A 23156-nucleotide genomic window follows, 5' to 3' on the forward strand; every position below is an offset into this window, starting at 1 on the left:
CTTCAACCTTCCAGCCGTCGGAGTGGAATTCAATGTATTGAATTCATACCTACCACATGTCTATAAATAGGCTTGTGGAGAGCATGCAAATATAAGACACAGATACACCAAGAAATACTGCATTCTGCATTTTCTACAATCACACTCTCTGCAAACACTTTTGCTCAGTTCTTGATCCTATTAAGTTCGCCGGAGCTCGCCGGATTGTGGTGCTACATCCGACGAGACGTAGTCGTTTTACCTTTGGGGAAGATACGCCAAACCGAAGAGCACTACCGGGGCGATAATCTTCTTGCGGGAAGAGATTCATCTCGACTCGACTTTGTTTATACGTATAATTTATTTATACAGTGTATTTCAGTTGTATTGAATTATTTGAGTTGTAATTTCTCAAATTATTTACTTTGTAATATTTTCAATTATTTTGAGTTGTAATTTCTCAAAATAAATATTTTGTAATATCTCGATCGTGTACCCGGTTCTAACAATCGCAAGAAGATTATCTCTCTGCCGTTGATACACGTTCGAGAAATGGCTCACACCGACGTCAATATGGACGGCTCCACCACCTCTGCAACCATCGGTTCAACCACGTCGTCAATTTTTTCCTCGTTTGCATCAACGGGGGCTTCATCGTCAACATCTAGAACTATTGGTCTTGCCGAGAAACCATCAACGTTCTCAGGCAAGAACTTCAAATATTGGCAAGAGAAGATGCTATTCTACCTCACAACCGTGGGGTTTGCCGGATTCTTAATGGAGGATAAACCTCCAACCCCGAGTGAAGGGGAAGGGGAGACAAGCCAAGAAATTCGTGCCGGATATTTGAACTGGTGCCGCGGCGACTACTTGTGCCGTAACACCGTTCTCATGTCTCTGGACGAACGGCTCTATCGTGTTTTCAAGGTTCATGAAACCGCGAAACAATTGTGGGAGGCCCTTGATCTGAAATATCAAGTGGACAAGGCAAATACTACCAAGTATATTGTCGCCAAATGGTTGGAATATAAAATGGTCGACTCCCGGCCATTAATGGACCAAGTGGAAGAGTTCCAAAATCTTTCACATGAGGTTCAAGCCGAAGGGATGCCCTTGGCGGATGCATTGCTCGTTGCAATCATCATAGAGAAATTACCTCCTAGTTGGAGGAAATTTCAAAACCTTTTGAAGCATGAGCGCTCGGAGATGTCCGTGCCGATATTAATATCCAAGCTTCAAATGGAGGATCACGTGAGAAGTCGTGATCAAAAGGGAAAAGCTCCAATGGAGGCAAAGGCCAATCTCACCGAGAAAGGCGGTCCCTCCAACAAACGTGGTCGTCCTAACCCTAATTATAAGGGTAAAGGAAAGCAAAGCGGTAGTCAACCATCAAAGTTTGATGGTGTATGTTATAATTGTGACAAAAAAGGTCACATGGCTAAGGATTGCCGCAAGCCAAAGCGGAAGAAAGCAAATGGCAACGTGAACAACGTCGAGAAGGACTTCGACGATTGGAACCACGATGACTTTGCTGCCATGATCTCCGAGGTGAATCATGTGGACAACCCGAACGCTTGGTTCGTGGACACCGGCGCTACCGTCCATATATGCATAAATCGTGAGTTGTTCCACAACTACAAAGAAGTGGAAAACAAAACGATAATGGAGGCTAGCGAGCGGACATCCGAAGTCCTTGGCATGGGAAATGTGATTCTTCAACTCACATCGGGCGTGGAGATCACATTGAAAGACGTATTACACGTTCCAACTGTCCGAAAGAATTTAATTTTGGGCTTTAGGCTTACGAATAAGGATTTTGAATTGTTTTTCAAATCTGACTATGTTGTAATACGCAAGTGGGGAAAGTTCCTAGGGAAAGGCTATGCCTCCGAAGGACTTTTCAAACTTGGTGTAAGAGCTTGTAAGCCTGCCAAGGCTAAAATCAATAAAGATGCATCAACCTCTTCTGCTTACTTGATTGAGTGTTCAGATTTATGGCATTGTAGACTTGGACATGTTAATCTAAATGCTATAAAGAGATTAGTAAAAATGAATTTACTAAAAGTTGATGAATACAACTCACAAGTAAAATGTGAAGTTTGTGTTGAAGCCAAAATGGCTAAGTTACCGTTTAAATCGGTAGAAAGGAGCACTCAACCATTGGAACTTATTCACACCGATGTTTGTGATTTAAAGTTCGTGCAAACTAGAGGTGGCAAGAAGTACTTTATCACCTTTATAGACGATTGCACAAAGTATTGTTACCTTTACTTATTGAAAAGTAAAGATGAGGCTATTGAAGCTTTTAGAAACTTCAAAAATGAAGCCGAGAATCAACTTGGATGTCGAATTAAGATGGTTCGAAGTGATAGAGGTGGAGAATATGTAGCTCCGTTTGCTGAATTATGCAACGAAAGTGGTATAATCCATCAAACGACGGCTCCTTATTCACCACAATCTAACGGCGTTGCTGAACGCAAGAATCGAACTCTTAAGGAGATGATGAATGCCTTGTTGATTAGTTCAGGATTACCCCAGAACATGTGGGGGGAAGCTGTCTTAACGGCCAACTATATCTTGAACAAGATTCCACTCAAAGGGAAAGATGTAACTCCCTATGAGCTATGGAAAGGAAGGAAACCTTCGTATAAATACCTCAAAGTGTGGGGGTGTTTAGCCAAGGTAGAAGTGCCTTTACCAAAGCAAGTTACAATAGGACCTAAAACGGTGGATTGTATCTTCATTGGTCATGCACTTAATAGCAGTGCCTATCGTTTTATAGTGCACAGATCGGAGATACCTGATATACATGTTGGGACAACGATAGAATCAAGGAATGCTATATTCTTTGAAAATATCTATCCTAACAAGGATAAAGGTACATCGAACTCTAATGATGGAGTTGATGGTGATGCTACAGGTTCTAAACCTATGGAAGTAGCTAGTAATTCTACTCAAGTAGATGATGCCACGGGTTCTAATCCTGTACCACCTAATAGGAAAAGACCAAGGTCTAAACCTATGGATGTAGAACCGAGACGTGGGGAACGAGTTAGAAAAGCTAATGTCTATGGACCGGATTATGTTGTCTTGATGCTAGATGGCGAACCGGTGACGATTAAAGAAGCTATGTCTGGCTCAGATGCAGCTCTCTGGAAAGAAGCCATCGATATTGAGATTGATTCCATTATGCAGAATCATACTTGGGTGTTAGTGGATCTACCACCTGGAAGTAAAGCTTTAGGATGCAAATGGATCCTAAAGAAGAAGTACAAATCTGATGGTACTATAGATAAGTACAAAGCCCGACTTGTCGTTCAAGGTTTCAGGCAGAAAGAAGGGTACGATTTCTTCGATACCTATTCACCTGTGACCATACTAACATCTATTCGGATGCTTCTCACTATTGCTGCCTTGCACAATCTCGAGATTCACCAAATGGATGTGAAAACTGCGTTCTTGTATGGCGAGTTGGAAGATGAAATATATATGAAGCAACCTGAAGGGTTTGTAGTACCTGGGCAAGAGCACAAAGTATGCAAACTTCAAAGGTCTTTATATGGGTTGAAGCAAGCACCGCTTCAATGGCATTTAAAATTTGACAGTGTAATGTTGTCAAATGGATTCAGAATCAATGAGTGCGATAAATGTGTCTACATTAAGAATTCTAATAACGGATATGTTATTGTTTGTCTTTATGTAGATGACATGCTCATCATGGGAAGTAATTCCCGAGTGATTCAAGAAACCAAAGGCATGCTAAGTAAAAACTTTAGCATGAAAGATATGGGCTTAGCTGATGTTATCCTTGGAATTAAAATTCTAAGAAGACCTGATGGTATTACTATAACACAATCTCACTACGTTGAGAAAGTGTTAAAGAAATTCAACGCTTTTGACAAGCCAATAGCTAAGACACCATGGGAACCTAGTGTGCATTTGAGTGTACACAAGGGAGAACCTGTTGACGCGATAGAATATGCGAAGATTATTGGGAGCTTATTGTATCTAACAAATTGCACTCGTCCCGATATAGCATGCTCGGTCAACAAGTTGGGCAGCTTTACAGCTAACCCTAGTAATGAACATTGGAAAGCTCTTGAAAGGGTTTTGAGATATTTGAAATATACTCAAAACTATGTGATTCATTATACTAGGGAACCCTCTGTACTTGAAGGGTACTGTGATGCAAATTGGATATCTGATGCCAAAGACTCGTTTTCAACGAGCAGTTATGTATTCACTGTGGGGGGTGGTGCTGTGTCTTGGAAATCCAAGAAGCAAACATGTATTGCTAGATCGACCATGGAATCAGAATTCATAGCTTTGGATAAAGCTGGTGAAGAAGCCGAGTGGCTTAAAAATTTCCTCGAGGATATTCCATGCTGGTCGAAACCTGTGTCGTCCGTGATAATTCATTGTGATAGTCAAGCTGCTATCGGACGAGCACAAAATCATTTGTATAACGGTAAGTCGAGACATATTCGTCGACGTCATAATACCGTGAGACATCTGATCACTAGTGGAGTTATCACAATTGATTATATAAGATCAATTGATAACATAGCGGATCCTTTGACAAAAAGTATCCATCGAGATCAGATGTATAAACTGTTAGGGGGAATGGGTTTGAAGTCCACAAATTAAGGATAATCATAGTGGCAACCCAACCATGATGACTGGAGGATCCCAAGAACTTGGTTCAATGGGACAACTAAGCTATGAAAATCCGTGTGTTGAACACTCGAATTGCCTATTCCTTGTAGAACAGTGAGTGTTCGGAAACCTGCACGTGGTGAGGTTAAGTCTTTGACTTTTAATGACTCTAGAACTCCTCGAAGAGGACAAGTATAGCAGGATACTTGAGTTAAGAGTTACCTATGTAAGTGTGAAGTGCGGCCGCTTCGATTGAAACACTTATGAATCCAAAGAGGTGTTCCAAGGCCTGTAATGGACACAAACGTGAGAACGAATAAGGATTGAAGCAATATTGTGTCAATATTGTTGACTCAGTATACACCGAGGAGGACTAGTTCAAGGAACACAATCCACTAGGCCGCCGGTATACTCGATAATATTGACTATGGCAGGTTCAAAGCCACAAGCTACCTTTCCAAATGCAATGTTGTATCTTAAGAGGACTGAGCTAAGTGTTTGCATACTTTCGCATACTGTTTTCTCACTCATGTGGGGGATTGTTGGAAATATGGTTTTAATGCCATATCTGGAAATTATTATTTAATTAAATATTTATTATTTAATTAAAATAATTATTGGATGTTAATCTACATCTCGAGTAGATCAACGTGATATACTTGAAGTCTCAAAACCGATTTCCGATGAGTGAGATATTGTATGTCAAAGTTTGGATGTTGAAGAGGAAAAATAACATTTGTTATGTTATCCCACATTGGAAAACATAGAGATGTTTTTCATGTATAAGAATAGCAAAGCACATGGAGTTAATAAATTGACTTGTGGGCTTGTTAGTGGGCTTGATCTAAGTACTAGCCTCGCGCGCACACACACACGCGCGCCGCCGCCGACGATCGATCGGACGGACAGACGACGACGCCGCCGCCGCCGCCGGACGGGCGGGTCGGGTACGGGCCGCGGCCAAGGACTTGGATCTTGGCAATTGGCAATTGGTGCTTTGGGGTGGTGTTTGGGGCCCAAACTATTTTTTGGACCAACTCCATTGGGCTTTTAATTTCTGGCCCAACAGAATTATTTTTTTGGCCCAACAGAATTATTTTATTGGCCCAACAGAATTTAATTCTCAAGCCCAGCACCAGCCCACAACAGCAACAGTTGACATCAGCAGCAGCAGCAGAAGCTGGAAGCAGAAGCACGCCAGTACGACTTCTGCATGGCAACTTCGTTTTTGCAGCTGATTTTCTTCAATGGCTGCTGCCACCGGCCACATCTTCAACCTTCCAGCCGTCGGAGTGGAATTCAATGTATTGAATTCATACCTACCACATGTCTATAAATAGGCTTGTGGAGAGCATGCAAATATAAGACACAGATACACCAAGAAATACTTCATTCTGCATTTTCTACAATCACACTCTCTGCAAACACTTTTGCTCAGTTCTTGATCCTATTAAGTTCGCCGGAGCTCGCCGGATTGTGGTGCTACATCCGACGAGACGTAGTCGTTTTACCTTTGGGGAAGATACGCCAAACCGAAGAGCACTACCGGGGCGATAATCTTCTTGCGGGAAGAGATTCATCTCGACTCGACTTTGTTTATACGTATAATTTATTTATACAGTGTATTTCAGTTGTATTGAATTATTTGAGTTGTAATTTCTCAAATTATTTACTTTGTAATATTTTCAATTATTTTGAGTTGTAATTTCTCAAAATAAATATTTTGTAATATCTCGATCGTGTACCCGGTTCTAACATTGTTTAGGCATCTGATTCATAATTTAAACATTCCGAACTGTTTTACCTTTATATTTTGATCACTAGGCTCACTCAAAGCTGCCTTTACCTGACAATGAGTTCTCTCAGAGTTGTTTTTTCCGTTTGTGTTTTGAGAATCATGGTCACTCGGAGCTGAATTTGCATTTACTCTTTTGAGATTTGGCTAATTCAGAATTGTTTCTTAAACCTGTATTAAATGGTTACGCGAATGTAATTAAAACAAAATTGGTTGCAACATTTGTCAATCATAATATATTGAAAAAGTAAATATAACATACGCAGAGGTGAAATCATTGAGAACTGGTTTAACCTTTGCAGCTTGAGAATTGAGCTTGCTTAAAACTAGTCTTACCTTTGTACTTTTGGACATTGAGCTTAATCGAAGCTAAATATTTCTTGAACTTTGGTAGAGCTAACCATTTACATTTCACTGAGCGCGTAAGAAAACCAATGCATGAAAATACTGATAGTATACATGTCCTCAGATCTGAACGACATATTTCCTTATAAAGCACATAAAAGATCATAGCGTGAGAAAACTCAATAATATGTGTCATGTTGATTCTGAACAATATAACATTTCCTTGAGCGCATGAGAAGACCAACGCATGATGAGATATGTATTTTGTCAAATCTACATATCATACTATCATTGAGCGCATAAGAAAACCAGTGCGTGAGAAAATCAACATGCGAGAGTACCAGCGCCTTAGGACATCGAGTTGTGCAAGCATGAAATAATATCAAGTTGTGCAAGCATGAAATCTCTCTCGTTAACGAGATAACGAGAGAGACTTAATTAATTTTTGAGAGAGAAGAAATGAAAAAGTACTAAATAATTAACGTGACTCATTATCTGTACAAAACAAGGTCGTTTAATTATTTATGAGACACGTGTGTTAGCCACGTCAAAAATAATATTGCCGCGTCAAATATAGTTTAGGGGTAATTTATTGTCGGGTGCAAAATCAGAAAACTAACAAAGTTTAGATATTTATAGGCAAAAATTAAATTACGGGTGCAAAATGAGAAAGTGGGTAAAGTTTGAGAATTTATAGGCCATTACCCCTAGAATTAAAATATGAGTAAATGCAAAATATGTTTTAAAATTAAAATAGACACATCAATTTCTCTAAATCATTTTATAATGAAAATTAACATTACACATTATTATTATTGTAAAGTATTACATGTCATGATAAATAAATAAATCAATCAATCAATATTTTCATACATAAACATAAATAAAAAGTTGTAAAATTTTAACGAAGAGAGAATGAAATATTTTAAAGTTTTCATACTTTATTCAATTTAAATTTATTTTTAATGATTTTTATGACATACTAAATATTTTGTCATGAACTTATATATAATGTGCATAAATTAAATTCAAGGATGTTTAGAAAATAATAAATATAAAAGAAAATAGAGAAAAAAGTGGTGGAAGAAGAAAGAGAATAAAAGGAGGGAAAAGTTGGAGGGAAAAAACTCCTCTTTAATACTCCCTCCGTCCCAGCCAAGATGATACATTTTTTTTCGGCACGATATTTAAGAATTTGTAGATTAATATTTTAAGTGTGTAGTATAAAAGTGATAAAGTAGAAGAGAGAATGTAATAAAGTTATAAAATAGGAGAGAAAATATAATAAAATGATAATAAAGTAGGAGAGATAAGGTAATAAAGTGATAAAGTAGGAGAGCAATATAATAAGGGAGTGATTAATTAGTTGTAATTCTGCAATTAAAATCCCTTATTTTTTTTTCCATATTTAGAAATGTAGCATATTCTTCGGGACGCCCCAAAAGGAATATGTAGCATCTTTGTTGAGACGGAGGGAATATATTATATAGATTTGAGAATGACACAAATTTTAATAAAGTGGTTGAGTGTATTGTGAGTGGAATAAAAATTTCGCTTTTATGAGAGTGTTAAAGTGACTAAAGTAGAGTAATAGTCCCACCCACTTTTATTATAAATAGAAATAAATACCAAAATGTAGAACATATTAAAATGAAAATATGGATTCTAAAAGTTGGGATAAAGAGATTATAAATTTATAATTTAAACTAACAATCATATTTTTTATATCTTATTTAGTTTTAAACTTTGAATGATACTCCCTCCGTCCCATAAGAATATGCATTACTTTTGATGGCACGAATTTTAATAAAATACTGGACGAGTGTATTAAGAATTGAAAAAGAGAATCACTTTATTATAAAATAAGAGTAAGAAATAAGAGCATCCACAATGGGACCACCACCTAAGACACAACCCTTCATAGCCCTTGTGTCTTAAATCTTCATTTCAACAAAATCTCCAATTCTACACTTTAATTTTAAAATTTCAATTTTTCATCAAAATTAAAATGCAACATTACAATAATTAAAATAAAATTGAAGACTTAATTAAAATACGATAATTAAAAAAAATTACAATAATTTCCTAGGGCTCAATCGGACCAAAACGGGACCAAATGTGCTCCTTCAAATCTAAAGTGAGGCGATCATGCATCGCCACTTGATGAAGTGGATAACATTTTTGTAAAGATTTTTTTGATGTGGAGATGATTTTGTAGAAGTAAATTGAATGGAATAGAAGTGGAGTATACTGTATATATAGATAATGTAAAAGGTTTTTTTAAAAAAACATTGAAAATGGAGACTACCGTTGAATCCAACGGTCTGATTAAAAAAATATATAGTTGAAAATTCTGAAAAAACATAATTTTCAATTTTTTTTAAGGGGGACGCGTCCGCCGAATGCGCCATAAATCATCCGCCTTCGTCCCGTGTCGCCCCAAAGACGCGGCCTTGACCCAGCTCAGGTCTCCACCGCGGACGGGTCTCCGTCGACGCGCCTTGACCCGATGCGGGGAGGCCGCACCGGAGATGCTCTAAGGAGTTAGTGGTGGGGTAGTGTCAAAGAATGACAAATGCACATTCTTATGGGACGTCCCAAAATAGAAATAAAGGCATACTCTTATGGGACGGAGAGAGTAATATATTTATTCACTTCTCATAAAGTTAGGATTGTGCATTTGATTTTCGGTTCGATTTTTTTGTCAAAATCAAATCAAACCAAATCAAATTTATATTTGGTTTAAAAATAAAACGAATCGAACCGAATTAATCGAATAAAATGAATCGTAAAACTGTAATTTTTAGGAAAAGAAAAATCGAATCAAACGGAAAAGCCGAAATAACCGAAAAATCGATGAAAAAAAATGAAAAATAAGAAAAAAAGTAAAATTAAAACTATATATATGTACATATTTAATACCAAATGCACCTAGTATATATATGTACATATTTCATCCCTTCCTTATACCAAAAGTAAACGCACCTAGTTTCCAAACGAGAAGCTGAGTATCAACTCTCTTTCTTCGCACAATAATAATAATAATAATAATAATAATAATAATAATAATAATAATAATAATAATAATAATAATAATAATAATAATAATAATAATAATTTCTGTAAATGGAAAGTTATTGTTAATATCGATCTTATTTTTTTTTTTAATATTCAGTCAAGAACAACGTATACGATAATACGAAGGTTCTGGGTATTACTACACAACCTGGAATTCGTCTCATTTATTAATTTCTCTCTCTCTCCCTTCTTGGTTAAGCAAATCCTCTCCCTGCACTATTCTAACACCCTATACGCGCCCGCTGAAAAATTTTCAGTTTCCGATTTTGGCCGGATCGTCTATGCTGCTGGTTATCTGTTCGATCGAACTCGTTTTCTAGATTCATCATGTCTTCCCCTGCTGAGTAATTTCAATTTTCTTTCTCTTTCTCTGTGCGTGATATTGCTGTGCTTAGTTTTATGAATATTATGCTTAAGACTCACTAGAATTCGTAATTAAAGGTATCCATTAATGGGTTAGTTGCTGCTTGTATTGTGGAAATGGGCTCCTCGCAATTGGTTGGTTTATTTTTCAGATTTCCGGTTTCTCTTTGGATGTTCATCTTTAATTTTTTCGATTTTGAGGTAAAATGTTACCGAATAGAGTCCTGTTTAGTTTTGTGTGTGCGAGAGAGAAAGAGAGAGTTTTCCGGGATGTGCTTCAATTAGAGAGGCTGACCTAGATGTATGCGACTTATGCCTCCTCATTAAGGTTGTAACTCGGTTAATTCTGCAATTTTGAGGACGTTTTGGATGCTAAAATGTTGAAGTTAAGAAGTCTGAGACTCTGAATAAGACTGAAACAATGAGAGGAGGAAGACTGAAAAATTGCAGGGTATTGTGGTATAATTAGTGCGTGAACAAGTTTTGGAGAAGTTATTCATCTACTGATGCCTCAGTGGAAAATATTCTTGGATACTATCCTGTTGAAGTTTTGTTACCTCGTGGGAAATTAATTTGGTGTATTCTGGTAAATTATCTTCATCAAACATGAACTAAAAATGGTTGAATGTGGACTAGAATGGAAGACAGTTCACACTCTATAATGGTTGTCCTGAATTCAATTGGTGGAAATAAGTGATGCTAGAGCTGAACTAGATGCTATTTGTCCACAAAGATAAGGAAACATTACAGTTTTTTACAAGCTGCAAATTGTCCCTTTAGGCATTTGGTCTGCACAAGATATAGAAAATAATCGCATACAACATCTATTGGGCAGATTTATAACTGCTTTTGGTTGCTTGATGAGTTGATGTCATATGCTACTTTGGACTACACTCATATTCTACAATTCTAGGTGGTTGCAAAGTATTGGTTCAAGAATCCTGGATTCTTCTTTGCTTGAAAAAGCTGTCTTGTCCCATTTTCCTTGGCATTTGAAGTTTCTTAAAGTACTTATTAGGGCATTGAGCATATCAAGTTTAATTGGTGCAGCTACATTTTGTATTAAGTTTCGGAATCCTGTCTTCATTTTTCATCATTATAGAACTACCCTTTTTTATAAGAAATCTATGAAATTTTCGTTCGATCTGATTGGTAAAGGTGTCTTGATCTACTGGTTACTGCCAGTTAGTTGAAAGTGTTTATCTTAGATAATGATGGTTATAAATCTTCATTTTTCTTTTACAGATTTTATCAGTCGCTTCCACCTATAACTAAAGCTTATGGGACTGCATGCTTAGTGGTCACTGTTGTATGTCAAATTGGGCTACTCAGTCCTGCAGACATTGCATACTTCTCAATCTTGGATTGGCAGGTAAACATTTTACTTCTTGGTATAAATGGTATTGCTTTAGATCTGTGATGTGTACAATGTTTATATTGGATTCTGTCGTTCAGGCAGTTATTTATAGTTTATTGTTGCATGTGACTGAAAATCATTTAATATTAATTTGTCATTTGAGTTTCCGATAGAGTTGAGAAAATTGCTGAGTAAAGTAGTTGTTCTTTTGACTGTTGTCTAATCTTTATTTTTCTACGCTTACTTGTCATTTCATAGATGCAATAATGTTATCAGCAAGTTTAGTTAAATATTTTGTATGTCCTGCATTCTCTCTTTCATGCCAATCTAATTCATGGCCAAGAGACAATTACAAACTATTTGAGGAAGATTGTATCTTAGTTTCTTATCCCCCCAATTGGTCACAATCAATCTGCTGTTTTGGTGTTTTTATGTTTTTACTTATTTTTTTTGGAACAAGATGTTTTAGTGAGTTGGTTAATCATTATCTAGTGGTTTGAACTGTGCTGCACCCAACGCCCTCTCCCACTGTGCTACCTCTCTGCAAGTATCCATGTCTCCTTGAACTCCTATATGAGCAAAAAATCAAATTATTGGTAATACAAAAGTTTGGGTCAAATAGCTGGAAATAATGATGTATGGAACAACTGATTCAGTTATTCTATTTGCAATGTGGCCTCTGGGAATGGACTAAGCACACTTGATGACTTAATTACTCGTGTTTGCTAAATGACTATATTCAGTAGCTACTGAAGGAATATCAATATTTAAATCTGATGGTCCATTTTTACTTATACTATGTTAGGGGAGAATACCAATCATAAAATTGTTAAACGACGTATAACTACTGTTAGAGCCATTATTGGACATGACAGGGTATCCTGGACATTTTGGCTCACGTGGCCTGGAAGTTGAAATTCATTTGCTCTATATGCATTTTTCTATGAACATAGATTTTCTTTTAAGAAAAACTGGAATACAACCAATGCACAAATTTTTTTGGTGCAAGCAGCAGAATGGCTTACCAAACAGTTAAGTCCTCATGCCCTCCCAATAAATTCAGACTTCTGATATTCAGTTGTCTTAGTAAGCAGAAATGAAATCCTTAGAGTGCCAATAGACATTCATTGTCCATGCAGAACCCATTGTTTTAAACGAAACTCAACTTAATATGAGGTGATATATGGAGTATTGATATAAATCTTTACCTGTTTTAGTAATATTTTATAAAATATAGATCTTTGATATTGTTTTTATTTTGCCGACAGGTCTGGCGACTAATTACCAACTTCTTTTTTCTTGGCAAGTTTTCTATCAATTTTGGGATTCGGCTCTTAATGATGTAGGTCGCATTGAACCATGATTAGATCTTGACACGGTCAAAACAGTTAAAAAAAATCTTGTGCAATTTAGTTGTTCCATCTGCTTCTAGGTTGAAGCCTTTCAAAATAATCTGTTAATCATTTCTTCTTGTTTTTCTAGTGCAAGATACGGAGTTCAACTGGAAAATGGGCCATTTCAGAGACGCACAGCTGATTTCTTGTGGATGATGTTGTTTGGAGCTCTCTCTCTACTGGTATGGGTGACTGTGTGTGAATGCTCATCCGCTTAATTTGCTTTTGCATGCCCAAGATATATTTCTTTTTGTCATAGAGAATATCTGAAAGAAAATATATCTTGCAGTGAAATCTGGTTAGATTAGGCTTGTAATCATTTTGGTCACCCCCCCCCCCCCCCCAAATTTGTCTCCTATCTTTCTGGTTAAAAATTCCTATACTATAATTATTCTCTTCAGCTTGAGTTACCCTCCACCTACTTTAGGAGGTTTTTGCATGACTATTTTGGTTGTGGTTCACCACGTTAACACCTTCTACCTCTTTACATCTATTTTAGGTTTTGTCTATCATCCCCATATTCTCGTCCCCTTTCTTAGGGATTTCACTCGTTTTCATGCTTCTTTATCTCTGGAGTAGAGAATTCCCAAATGCCAATATCAACTTATACGGTCTTGTGACTCTTAAGGTATTTCACTTTCCTAGTTGATTATGAACTTCAATGATTTCTTATTGTGTCGTGTGCTTACGAGAATCTGGTCCTCATGACAGGCATTTTACTTGCCATGGGCCATGCTCTGCTTGGATGTCATCTTTGGTTCTCCAATTGTGCCTGATCTTTTGGGCATTATAGCTGGGCATCTTTATTACTTCTTAACAGTACTGCATCCGCTTGCTGGTGGGAAGAACATACTGAAGACACCTGCATTTATGTATCCTTTTGTGTTGCTTTTCAATGTGATATATCAAAGTATAACAAGAATTTTTGCTTATGTTTGCTGGCTTACACATTGGCCAATGATCCACCTTGCAATTTGGAAATGCGAAATCATCTCATTATTGTTTCCTGGAAATTTGCCTTGTGCAGGGAGATACGGTTGCAACAAGAAAGGGTAATATCTAATTCTGTTTTCTCTTTATGGATTTCTTATAGGCCATAAAATCTCATGGCGTGTCTCGGCTTTATCGTTACTATGTCAACCACACATGGGCCAAACAGCAGAAGTTGGGAGCAGACATATTTCTCACTGAATCAATTGCATATTCTTATTGGTTGGTGATGCTTTCCTTGACTAGTATACTTAGACATAAACAAGTCATGAAGTGGAGAATCGGTGCTCCTCCGCCAAGCAGTGTCGCTCAGCAGCAAGATAGGGCTACTGGTGTTGCTTTTAGGGGAAGATCGTATCGTCTTGGTGGATAACACGCTTCTATTGCAAATTTCTGCGTAGATGGAAGTAGGTGGCACACAAATTATTGAAACAGCTGTGGATAACCAAAGTGAGTTATGTAGTATGGCGAACTAGATGTATTCCTGGCTCAGGTATCTAATTATCAGATTCTGTGGCATTTATTTGCTGTAGTTTCTTACCGAGGAATGCATTTCTAATTTATACGAATTTCATTTGAGATTATGCATTTCCATTCTGGGCTTTTTTTTTTTTTTTTTTTTTGCGTCTTTTTATGTTTGATATTTTATGCTGTTAGTATTTGGTGAATTTTGAAATTCAGACTGGACTATTTCACAAATTTAAAATTTGACGGACTCAATTGTGCGAAATTTGAAATTTTAAACATGGAGTATAGTTGTATCATCTTTTAACTAAAGTTATGGGTTTTGGTTCCAAGTTAAATATGTTTAAATGCTTATGATATTGTTCGAAGATTTTGCATTTGATGGATGTAGATGAATATTCTATGGTTGACCCTAGAGCATCTCGTCCCATACTTGGAATGAATTGAAACAAAACTAGTACCGTATGTCAAATGTATCTCACATATATGTCACAAAGTCTTTTTTTTGTTTCTTTTTTTGAACTGAAGTTATTGATCACTTAGATGTTCAATTTTTATTTTTTTTTAATTTTTGCACCATATCGCTCAAATAGTTTGCCTAGCTTCTATCCCAAACTTAGGTAAGTGAATATTGTTCAATAACAAATACTCCTTCCATCCCGCGAAGCTTGAGCAGTATTCTTTGTCGGGATGTTCCGCTAATCTTGAGCGCTTTTCTTATATTGTATTTTTTTTTTCCTTTTATTCATTTTTTCACATACTATTAACTCTTTATTCTTAATCTCTTTACCCAAAGTAAATGTGCCAAGATAAGTAAGATAAGTGGGACGGAGGAAGTAACTCATTAAAACTTGTGCCGAATTTTTTTTGCTCAAGTTTGCGAAGGGAGTACTTAGTTACCTAACTTTGATGCAATCATATACTTATGTTCTTAATGATTTTAATTGTACTTGAGGCAATTTTGGTGTAAATAACAGTAGTATTCTGAAAATTCTCTCAATGAATAATTAAATTATTTCAATAATTCTTAACAGAACTAGAACTTACACACATTATAAGATATTAAATTACTCCTTTCGTCCTCATAAAATATATTCAATTTGTCATTTTCGGTCGTCCTCATAAAATGTATTCGATCTATATTTGGTAAATTTTTTATTCACAATAAAATGGATCCTTATTCCACTCATAACACATTCAACTACTTTATTAAAAATTATATTATTTAAAAATAAATATTTTTTTATAAGGACGGGGGAAGTATTTAGGATCGAAGTAGTAAAAAATGTTTACCAAGTTGTGTAATTTTCACATGACTAAAAAGTTGTAACTATAACACCACATATATATTAAATTTTAAGTAGCTATAACATTCTAAATTTTTCAGCAATGATTGTCTCATGTGTATCCCAAGCTTATTTCAAAGAGCTTATTAGATGTAGTTGTAAACATAAATTTTATTGTATTCAATTTAATGAAATACAGAAATGTGTACAAATCCAAAATATATGGATTGAGATGAATTTGTATGCGGGTTGCGAATCTCTACTTAATCCTCTGATTATCCTCTTCAAATGTTACTTGAAACCTTTGGAGGGAAGTTCGCCTTCTTGATCTCCTTGGATTTGTATTTGATTTGATGACTTGAATTTGGCTTTGATGACGTCGATCCAGAGGGCTTCACCTTATTTCTGAATCAAACGTTGACTTGATGAATCTATACATATATAAAAGCTGGTCCATCTAGCCAAAAAAATTTCTCGCCCTTTTACTCAATTTATTTTTGGAAAGTTGATCTATATTTGGAAAGTTGACTAATTTATAGGATGATATATATATATATATATATATATATATATATATATATATATATATTCTTAATTAAATGTAATTAAATCTACATTTAATTGAACGACATTTATTCCCATCATCTATATATGAAATTTATATGTAAAAATTTGTAGATCACTAATTTCATTAAATCTTTTGTGAGAAATATTCATCCAATAAATAAAATTCAAAATATAAATACATATAAATTGCATGGGATCTTGTAGTCATTTGCAAAAGTGAATATTCTTTTTGATTTACACGCAATTTTAGACTATAGATTGTTTTTGAATTCAAGCGAATAAAAAATTATTTACGAACTCGTAGCAATATCTTATATAAATTATTTTTGATTTACACGCTATCTCATAGATTGATTTCTAATTATTTTCAATTCAATCTTTTGGAGATAAACAAAAGAAGGGCTATATAAGGCGGCTATTAATTTTTTGTTGTGATTTTTGCAAAGTATGACAAATAATAATAATAATAATAATAATAATAATAATAATAATAATAATAATAATAATAATAATAATAATAATAATAATAATAATAATGCTAAACACGACACAATAGATCATCCAATCATATCTCCATAAATCATGACCCACATTGATTATGTTTCTATGTTTTGTCTAACAAATCAAAATACCAATATACCAATCAACTATCAACGAAATTATGAAATACATATTAAGTAGAGTAAGGTATTGATTAGTATGCATGATTAATGGGATTTTTGTATCATCTTTACAGCTAAACAAAGGAGACGAAGAAGAAGCCCTATCTCAGGCATGGATGACGTCAGATCTAAGAGAGAGAGGTGATAGTGTGAAATGTGTAATTTGGCAACATTCCATATATATCTCCAAAAAAATGTAACAACTTTTTATTATCGTCAAACCAAAATCAACTCCATTATCAAAGCATTTCATTCAATATAATATATTAAATGTGTATTTCCCATCAAATGTGTATCCCCGTGGCCTATATTAACTAACTTTTGGTGTGAAATTTTTACTTATACTCACTTCTTCTTTTGATATTCATCATTTCTCTAATCACAAACATGCCGAATATGTGGTCTTTAGTAAGAAAATTGCAACCAAATAATGCCAGATCTGCAATGAATTAAATATGAGGCTATTTTATTTTGGAATGGAAAGTTCTCACAGACCATAATGCAGGACATCAAGTATTGATACTAAGGATGACACTGATACCAGTTGATCCAAGACTACCGCTCAAGTTTCAACGGCAGCAGTTCCCTATTATTGTTTCTTATGCAATGACTATAAACAAAAGTCAAGGTCAATCACTCTCTCATGTGAGTTTATTTTTTAATATGCCTGTTTTTAGTCACAGTCAGTTTTATATAGCTATTTCTAGAATTACAAGTCAAAGGAGTCTGAAAATCTTGATATGTAATGAAGACAAAGTAGATTATTAATTCTACAAATGTTGTATATAAATTATAAAGAAGTGTTCCAAAATTTATAATAATAAGATGACAAGTTTGCAATTGTGTTTTCATGTATTATTATTTTCACCTTTATTTTTAAGTAATTTAAAATGTTAGTCTTAAATATAGTTTAGCAGTAACATAGTTGGTATAACAATTGTATAATAAAATATTTTTAAATAATTTATTTTAGAGATTATACAAAAGTGTCTTTCAGAATGTTACAATAAAATGCTTATATTGTTCGATGTCTTACTTAATCAGGTATAGACATCCTATGAACTTTTACGTAAATGGATGAATTTTAAAATAAGTTATGATATTTTTTTTATTATTTATATCTTTATTTTAATTTTAATAACTTTCAACAAAAATATATTCATATTTCTTTTAAAAAATTAGTTAAGCAAAACCAAATTTTAACAACATATGTAATCCCGTGCATCGCACGGGTAAAACACTAGTTTGATGAAGAACTCGTTGACTTTCTTGTAGAACGCCTTGATTGTTGGAGATGACTTCATTGTAGTGAATAACTACTTCAATGCTTGGGCTCTCAAATGATTTGTGTGTGTTTTTATGAGCTTCCTACATCTCATATTTATACTTGTAGGAAAAGTTAATTAAGGAAGTTTAGGGTTGGGCTTCAAAGCTTGAGCCCGTAAATCTTGGGCTTAGGGCTGAGGTGGCACAATATGATTGGACCATCTTGATTTATTTCCTTTTATGTAGATTTTGATCAATAAATCCACATAATTAAATATCAATTATATATCTATTTAATCTTGGAATTATATTTAATTTAATTTCAAAAAATAAAATAAAATATATAATTTAATATTTAATTTATAATTTCCACATGGCACGATTTAATTGGCCATAAATTTTAATTGTCTACAAATTGCCCCATCGAGACTTGTTCATGGACGAGTCTAAAAAAATATGTCGATTTTGAATTTGAATTTGTAAATAGTTTACACTCGTATTTAGGAGTTCTTGAATTTAAATTTGAATTTATAAATAGTTTATGCTCGTGTTTAGGAGTTTTTCAATTTCTTCAAATTTATAAATAGTTTATACTCGTATTTAGGAGTTTTTGAATTTGAGTTTGAATTCCATAATTTTGACAAGATGGGCTTGCGTTGATTTAATTCGACAGCCCAGACAAATTCATTTAGCATATCTCGTATAATTCAAGTGATAAGTGGGCCCATTTATTTGATTTGGGCGGCCCAATAAAAAAAGAACCTTACAATAGCTTTAAGCAATTGAATTTTAACAATCAAATAGTTAATTGTTTAATTACACCATGAGATGAATTGATGAGAATCAAATTCTCCTATTTTGATAATTGGGCCTACACGAATTGGTAAACAATTTAAGCCCATAACCATTTCTCAAATTTTGCTATTGAAGACATGTGAGAAAGTTACCGAATCCTCTTTATTTGAAACTTATTTCATTCCTTTTTATCTTCATAGAATCGTGCGCCATTCTTCTTCGCAAGAGACCTCACGGAAGCGTGTATGCGATGAAAATTTATGTCTTTTCTCCCAAGCAACTCACGAAAGGAAATTTTCCATTCTTCATAGCAGCGTATATCTCTGGGATTGTACTCACTGATTTTCTACCATCTTCTTCAATTGGCAAATTATATATTCTGAATATATCCCTTCTTCTCCAAGCAATGCACGAAAGGAAATTTCCATGCTTGATGAGAGTGTTACGACTATATAAAGGGAGTCATAACGTAGAATTTTTTCCACAGAAGCTGAAGCAGCCATTACAGATACAATCTTTTGTCTTTGGCTTCTCTTTCGTGAGTGGTGTTCGGCTGAAGTTTGGTGAGCTTCGAACTCCAGGATGGCCAGAAATCAGTTTTATAATCCTGCATACCATGTGTTTGATAATATGCTTGAGAGAAAGTTTTTTTTTTTTTTTTTTTATTCGATTCTGCACTTGTCTCTGCTGATACTTCTTCTCTTCTTGTTGCAGACCTTTAATTTCTCTTCTTGGCAGGACTTGAGTTGAGAACTTGGTGAGTTCTACCCTCTTAGTTGCATCAAAATCAGCCTCTGTAAATTATGCCTATCACTTGTTTGACAATTGTTTGAGAGAATTTCTAGTATTTGTTTTAACTAGCTTCCTTCGATTTCTCTTTTGTATATTCTTGTTCAAGCCTCTTGTTTATTCTTTGCAGAAGGTAGGCTGACAGGAATTGAATTTCTTTGGGATAGAGATTAATTTGCCTCAAACTCATCTTCTACTTCCAAGTGAGTATATAAATCGAAGCTTATTATTATTATTATTATTATTAACAGTAGCAATGAATTGATGAATTTGTAAACTCTTTTGCAACAAGTGTTTCCCCTATCATTATTGCCCCAATTTTGGCATATGCCATGGATATTGATGTACTTATTCTTTTGTAGGAATTGGAGACTTTGCATTCATCAATCAAGGAGTTTTGCTTGATGTTTTTGGAGCTTTGCACCCATCAATCAAGGAGCTTTGCTTGGCGTCTTTGGAGCTTTGCACCCATCAATCAAAGAGCTTTACTTGGCGTTTTTGGAGCCTTGCACCCCTCAATCAAGGAGCTTTGTTTGGCGCCTTTGGAACTTTGCACCCATCAATCAAGGAGTTTTGTTTGACGTTCATCATGGTTTACTTCACGGATGTTTGTATCTCCAATCAAGATTATTTGGTGGTTTTGGACAACAAGGAGCAATCAACTGGCAAAGGAACGCGACTCAAACGGCACAAACCATTGATTGGTCATTATGCTAGGAGATGGCCTAAATTTGCCAATCTTTTACACAAAGCTATGTGGACTCGGGAGGCTAGGCTAACCAAAACAACCACGGCTTGGACTTTGGAGGCGGCTCATCATCAACCAACTTACGAGGTGACTCCCTTATTGACTTTTGGTCGATAGATTGCCGAAGGGAATGCCAAGTGGAGGGATGACATGCAATTTTTTGGGGAGTTTCGCTATAGCAAAGGATATTGGGAGTGGAGTGAAGATGTCCTTAGTCGATTTGCAAGTGAGCTTCGAACTGTCGGGATTTACGACCTTGTGTACGCTTCTCTCTTCACCTATGTGAAGCTTGGTGTCCGACAACCAACACATTGTTAACGTCTAGCGGCGAGTTGTCCATTTCTTTGTGGGATTTGCAATTCTTGTCCGGCCTTCCCGTCATTGGCCGACTTTATGACGAGGTGGTACCTTGCACGAAGGAGCTTCTTGGTGCCACTCAGGATGGAGATCGATTTGTTCCTATAAGCTGCAAACATCTTCTCCACGCCTACCATGCTATCGGGAATGACAATGGGAAGACTCCAAGATGCTCGGTCACAATTGAGGAGTGGATCAAGTTTTGGTCCAAGAAGAAGTCAAGGTATCAACCACCTCCACCACGCAAGGAGAAGAAGTCAGTGCGGTCCAAAGTCACACACAATCCTACCGGCGAGTTCCGAGCTCACGAACCATGGTCTTCTGTCGAGAAGGGCTTATTTTTTAAGCTTAAGATCGACGAGAGTTATTGGGATGAGACTGATTTGGCGGCGTATCTTGCTTGTTGGTTGTGCTCTTTTGTTCTTCCTGAAGGTAACGCCACATTGATTAGGCCGAGCACATTCAAAATGGCGTGCATCATGGCGACTCAACAAAAGGTGGCTCTCACCGTTCCAGTCTTGGCTAGCATCTTTCGAGGTTTAAACAAAATTTCGGATTCCGTGGAGCCCAGCTTTTTCCGCCCATTTCGTCTACGCATGGATGACATATTACATCAAGACCCATTTTTCACTTGAACAAGACTCTTGCACTCCCAAGATGGTTCAATACTCGGGAGAAGGAGGTGCGAGATTTTATGACGATGTGAAAGCTCGCAAGCAAATTCATAAAGGCGATTAAGTTGCATGGAGTTGCACGATGTATAGTTGGGACAAAGACATCTCTTTCATCGATGATGAGAATGCAAAGGAGTCCGAGTTTTGCTACTTCATGGCTGTCCGTTCCAACTATCTAACTCGAAGATTAGAATATGGTTTTGTTGTTGAGCCTTATAGTCCACATCGCTTTAGTCGCCAATTTGGGTTCTATCAAGTGAGGTCGGTTGTTCTTTCTCACAATTTTCGAAAAGCTTATTTGGAAGATGGTCTTAAATATTGGGATACAAGTGTGCTGCGTAAGTCTGCGTCCAAAGCTCTTCTCCCTTGCGTGCCTTCGACCGCGAAAAAGCTTTTGAGTGCGGATTTACGCAGCACAGTTGCATCCCAATATTTAAGACCATCTTCCAAAGAAGCTTTTCGGAAATTGTGAGAAAGAACACTCGGCCTCACTTGGTAGAACCCAAATTGGCGACTAAAGCGATGTGAACTATAAGGCTCAACAACAAAACCATCTTCTAATCTCCGAGTTAGATAGTTGGAACGGACAACCATGAAGTAGCAAAACTCGGACTCCTTTGCATTCTCATCATCGATGAAAGAGATGTCTTTGTCCCAACTATACATCGTGCAATTCCATGCAACTTGATCGCCTTTATGAATTTGCTTGCGAGCTTTCACATCGTCATAAAATCTCGCACCTCCTTCTCCCGAGTATTAAACCATCTTGGGAGCGCAAGAGTCTCGTTGAAAAATGGGTCTTGATGTAATAAGTCATCCATGCTTGGGCTCTCGAATGATTTGTGTGTGTCTTTATGAGCTTCCTACATCTCATATTTATAGTTGTAGGAAAAGTTAATTAAAGAAGTTTAGGATTGGGCTTCAAAGCCTGAGCCCGTAAATCTTGGGCTGAGGTGGCACAATATGAATGGATCATCTTGATTTATTTCCTTTTATGCAGATTTTGACATATGACAGCTTTTAATTGGTCAATAAATCCACATAATTAAATATCAATTATATATCTATTTAATCTAATTTCAAAATATAAAATAAAATATATAATTTAATATTAAATTTATAAATTAATAGTTTTAAATAAAAAAATTTAAAGGCCGCGCCAGAGAATACTTGAACCCAAGAGCTTTGGCTTTAGGCATTAACCCCTTAATTTAAAAGTTGAATTCATAAAAAGTAGTCCATGAACTTCAATACTTTTCTAGTTGAAATTTTAATCAACACGACTATCAACACATGGATATGGCAAGTACTAAGTAACTAATAAACCATTTATTGATTGTTAAAAAAAAAAACATTTATTGAAAAAATAATACTACTAAGCAAGGAAAACAAATAGTGAAGCAGAAAAAAATTAAAAAATTTGTTCATGAATACATGACACGTGCATAAAATGATAGAACAAAGGATTGAAATAGTAAAGGAAAATATGGTTTGGCTGAAGTATCGCACAGAGTGGAACAGGGTGAGGAGAGGATCAAGCAATGCCTCTCACATTCATCCCTTTCCGCACTATTTCAAATACTCCCTTTT

At 35.7% G+C, this 23156-nt stretch overlaps 1 protein-coding gene across 2 annotated transcripts; it reads left to right on the forward strand.

Moving 5' to 3' along the window:
* The first annotated feature begins 9880 nt into the window (after window positions 1–9880).
* On the forward strand, window positions 9881–14551 carry LOC130985973 (derlin-1). 2 transcript variants are annotated; one of them, XM_057909235.1, is made up of 7 exons: window positions 9881–10197; window positions 11462–11588; window positions 12842–12915; window positions 13056–13149; window positions 13467–13595; window positions 13679–13839; window positions 14213–14551. In XM_057909235.1, exons 1-7 carry the CDS (start codon window positions 10181–10183, stop codon window positions 14328–14330), a joined length of 720 nt encoding a protein of 239 aa, XP_057765218.1. In that variant the 5' UTR covers window positions 9881–10180; the 3' UTR covers window positions 14331–14551. The 2 variants fall into 2 exon arrangements, with proteins under 2 accessions (XP_057765218.1, XP_057765210.1); XM_057909227.1 differs by having other exon boundaries at window positions 9917–10197; window positions 13679–14551.
* The last annotated feature ends 8605 nt before the right edge of the window (window positions 14552–23156 follow it).

This window comes from Salvia miltiorrhiza, chromosome 1 (assembly GCF_028751815.1).
Source record: "Salvia miltiorrhiza cultivar Shanhuang (shh) chromosome 1, IMPLAD_Smil_shh, whole genome shotgun sequence".
In the NCBI taxonomy this organism is placed as follows: Eukaryota; Viridiplantae; Streptophyta; class Magnoliopsida; order Lamiales; family Lamiaceae; genus Salvia; species Salvia miltiorrhiza.